The sequence below is a fragment of the Musca autumnalis genome, unplaced genomic scaffold (assembly GCF_047663935.1).
Source record: "Musca autumnalis isolate F117 unplaced genomic scaffold, ASM4766393v1 scaffold_2, whole genome shotgun sequence".
Taxonomy (NCBI): Eukaryota; Metazoa; Arthropoda; class Insecta; order Diptera; family Muscidae; genus Musca; species Musca autumnalis.
Window position 1 is genome coordinate 74,833,324 of NW_027411755.1, and position 3,769 is coordinate 74,837,092.

General features: G+C 34.8%; 1 protein-coding gene across 1 annotated transcript; it reads left to right on the forward strand.

Annotated features, from left to right (window-relative positions):
* Window positions 1–1,378: 1,378 nt before the first annotated feature.
* PCNA2 (Proliferating cell nuclear antigen 2) lies at window positions 1,379–2,819 on the forward strand. Its single transcript, XM_073965802.1, has 2 exons — window positions 1,379–1,724; window positions 1,790–2,819. Exons 1-2 carry the CDS (start codon window positions 1,617–1,619, stop codon window positions 2,462–2,464), a joined length of 783 nt encoding a protein of 260 aa, XP_073821903.1. The 5' UTR covers window positions 1,379–1,616; the 3' UTR covers window positions 2,465–2,819.
* The last annotated feature ends 950 nt before the right edge of the window (window positions 2,820–3,769 follow it).

A 3,769-nucleotide genomic window follows, 5' to 3' on the forward strand; every position in this document is an offset into this window, starting at 1 on the left:
GGTAACATAAGGTGTCAAAATTTGACATCAATTCAATGCAGTTGACACATTATGTTACCATCAGCTGGCATGATAATGCTACCTGTATTATTGTACCATGACAGGCAGTAAGTGCAACCAGCACAGATTAACCCACTGGATCTATTAAACCCAGTTGGGTAACCTTAAATAGTGTAACCGGGGTATAAATTTACCTTGATTTTGCATACAAAAATGAAATCATATCATTTCGTGATTTCAGCGAAATCAACATCGAAATCAAAGTACTCATGATATACAACCCTGTTTTTGCCCAAAAAAGTACCGAAAGTTGCAACACTTTTCACGTATCACAATAAACAAGGTATATGGTGAATTGCTGCAACAAACAATTGTAATATCAAAATTGGTAAACAAAGTAAAAAAATAAATAACTTTGTTACAATATTAATTTTTCATTGTGTTCTTGTACTTTTTTCGTGGTAAAATTAGCAAATGAGCGAAATGACAAAAGATACATACTTTCCTATACAAATTCGTTCAAGCAGTGCCGGAATGGAAAAATGGCAGAATTTACAAAAACTCTAGCAGAAATGTGAAAATCAACGTATCAGGCAATCAGATGACAGCAAATAATCTGCTAGTTTATACTCGGCCAAATTTTATAGCAGAACATTTTATTCTGTTCCATTTTTGTTTAAAGAGAAGTGCGAGTTTAGTAGGGGAACGCGTTTCTGACACAAAGCGAGACAAAAATAGTGCAAGTAGTATTAGTGGAACATGCATAAGTGTTCCAGAACCTGCAATTTATCCTTTATGTTGACCAAAAAATAGTAAAAATTTGTAGATTCTTACAGTTCTGGGATAGACCATTTATCAATCAAAACTTCTAATTTTGATGCTTCAACGATAAAATATTTTTTGTTATACATTTGTTAGTATTACACACATGAATTATGACATATGTACATATACACAATTTTACGATGAATTTTGAAATAAAGCAGTCAATTTCTATATATTCTATATATTTTTAACGGCAAATTAAATTTGCAAAAACTTGTTTTGAAAATTCATGCTCGATCAGCTGCACATATCCATCTACCTTGATTATTGTGATATACTTGAAGTCAACAAAAAAATAAGTGTAAACAACGGGGTGTATTTCAGGATTTGGTGAAATCCAGTGGATTTCGGGGCATAAGTATAAACCAGCTATTATCAATTTATGAGAAAATTTTCGAAAAAATATTTAAATTACAATATTAAATTGTAGTTGTCAACTTGTGAGTCATCATGTCTAGAAAGAAAACTGTATGCGTCACAACTTAAGTATCCAGCTTATAAATGACATTGCGATATTATATGCTACTTACCGCCAGAGGTCCCCAAAAAAGAATAAAATTGCGAAATTTTTGTGTGACAGTTCGCGCCAAAACACCGGGCGTCTGCTGTCAATTGCGTGTTGTAAATTTCACAAAGCAAATTTTTGCAATACACGTCGGAGCTGCAGCACACTTTAAAAATAAAAGCCGACAGGAGCGGATCAAAGAATTTGTGTGTGAGAATAAGAAGAGCAAACAATAACTCAACGTTTTACAAAGTGTTTACTGTGTAAATAAAAATAAATTTGCAAAATGTTTGAAGCTCGTTTAATAAGTGCAACCATCCTCAAGAAGATCTTGGACGCCATTAAAGATTTGCTAAATGAAGGCACATTTGATTGCAGTGATTCGGGAATCCAGGTAAGAACATTAATTTCATGCATTGAGTAAAAATATCAATTATATCCACGTTTTTTCTTTGACAGCTGCAAGCTATGGACAATTCCCATGTATCGTTGGTGTCCTTAACATTGCGTTCAGATGGATTTGATAAATTCCGTTGTGATCGCAACATTTCTATGGGCATGAATTTAGGCAGCATGGCAAAGATCTTGAAATGTGCCAACAACGATGATACAGTGACCATTAAGGCGCAGGATAATGCCGACACTGTTACCTTTATGTTCGAATCACCCAATCATGAAAAAGTCTCCGACTATGAAATGAAACTGATGAATCTCGATCAAGAACATTTGGGCATTCCCGAGACAGACTATTCGTGTGTTGTGCGTATGCCTTCAATGGAATTTGCACGCATCTGCAGGGATTTGGCACAATTCAGTGAATCTATGGTTATATGTTGTACAAAGGAGGGTGTAAAGTTCTCTGCATCCGGTGATGTTGGTTCAGCCAATGTTAAACTGGCTCAAACTTCAAGCGTAGATAAGGAAGAGGAAGCTGTCATTATTGAAATGCAAGAGCCTGTCACCCTTACATTTGCCTGTCGTTACCTAAATGCCTTTACCAAGGCTAGTCCTTTGTCCGGCCAGGTACAATTGTCCATGTCAGCAGATGTGCCATTGGTGGTTGAATATCGCATTCAAGATTTGGGTCATATACGTTATTATTTGGCGCCTAAAATTGAAGATGATGAAAGCTAAGCGTCTTGCTGTAGAGCACTCGCACACAGAATTTCTTCTCACAACATATTTACACTTAGTATACCTGTTAAGCGGCTTGGTCATGTCACAATTTCCATCTAAATTTGTTATGTTATACAAAGAAAAAAACAAATACGGTTTTCAAAAGATATGAAGTCCATATTATATTTTTATATATGTATATGTATGTTAAATATAAGTCATTATTTTCAGATTCTCTGCACATTTATACATCAATTTTGGATTGCTTCTACTATTTTCTAAATCTGTAAGAGGATTAAGATAATTTTTGGAAAGTTTAACATTTCATTTCTTTCATAAGCAACAAAAAAATAAAATTTTTACAAAAACTAAATTTGTACTTTGTTTTTATTAGTAGACTGGGTTGGATTAAGTGAAATTTTCATTGATATATCTATAATTTCCCAGAAACACAGAAATACTAGTGGTTCACATCGAAAGGCAAGGTGGAACCAGTAATAATGGACGCTGTGGTTGATTCTATGGACAGTTGATGAGAATGTTGAAGTATTTGAGTCAAGCATCGGTACTAGCGTGTACTCTTCTTTTTAAATACTCTAATGAATCTTAGTCCCAAGAAAGAAGCAAAAAATAGGAGTAAACAGTGAGTTATCCGTTTAAGATAGTGTCTTAGGACACCGCTTGTAGAGAGGTTTTTCGTCGCTGCAATACTCAGGAAATGCCAGTCAACACTGCACTAAAAGGATTTGCTACCGTCAAAAATTTCGATGTTCTGGTAAGGGTAAGGCGGACGTTCTTACCACTGCAAATTGTTTGTTATGAGAAAAATATGAAAACATTTGCACCGGACCACAATCCATTGCCCAATGTGTACATACATATGTATTTTGAAGCACCGTATGTTTGGAAAGGCTTACGCGCAATCTGCCGATTTGGTACAGGCACATATATCGGGAAGTATGGACTTTAAAATTATTTAAAGCGTCGACGCGGCAATTTGTATAGAAGCAATACCAAATCGTGGTCCTATATAGCCCATTTTCAATACTAAAAGTTTTATGGACAACATTTGATAACAAATTTGACCCAACGAATTAAATCTAATCATGTACATACTTATACTTTGTGGGATACAAAGTGATTAATTCAAGGAGTTGCACATCTTAATATACAGGCATGTCACAGAAACGAATTCCGATCGAAAGTGGAATTGATTCCGTATTTAGCTTCTTCAGAAAACGAAAAACGAAGAATTTTTCGGAATAAAACCACTTTTGATTTTGCAAACGGAATTGTATTTTTATTTTGTTTAAATCTGCCACT

Coding starts and splice junctions, on each gene's coding strand:
- PCNA2 (XM_073965802.1), top strand. CDS start 1,617: ATGTTTGAAGCTCGTTTAATAAGTGCAACCATCCTCAAGAAGATCTTG. Junction 1,725..1,789: donor GCAGTGATTCGGGAATCCAG/GTAAGAACATTA, acceptor TTTCTTTGACAG/CTGCAAGCTATGGACAATTC.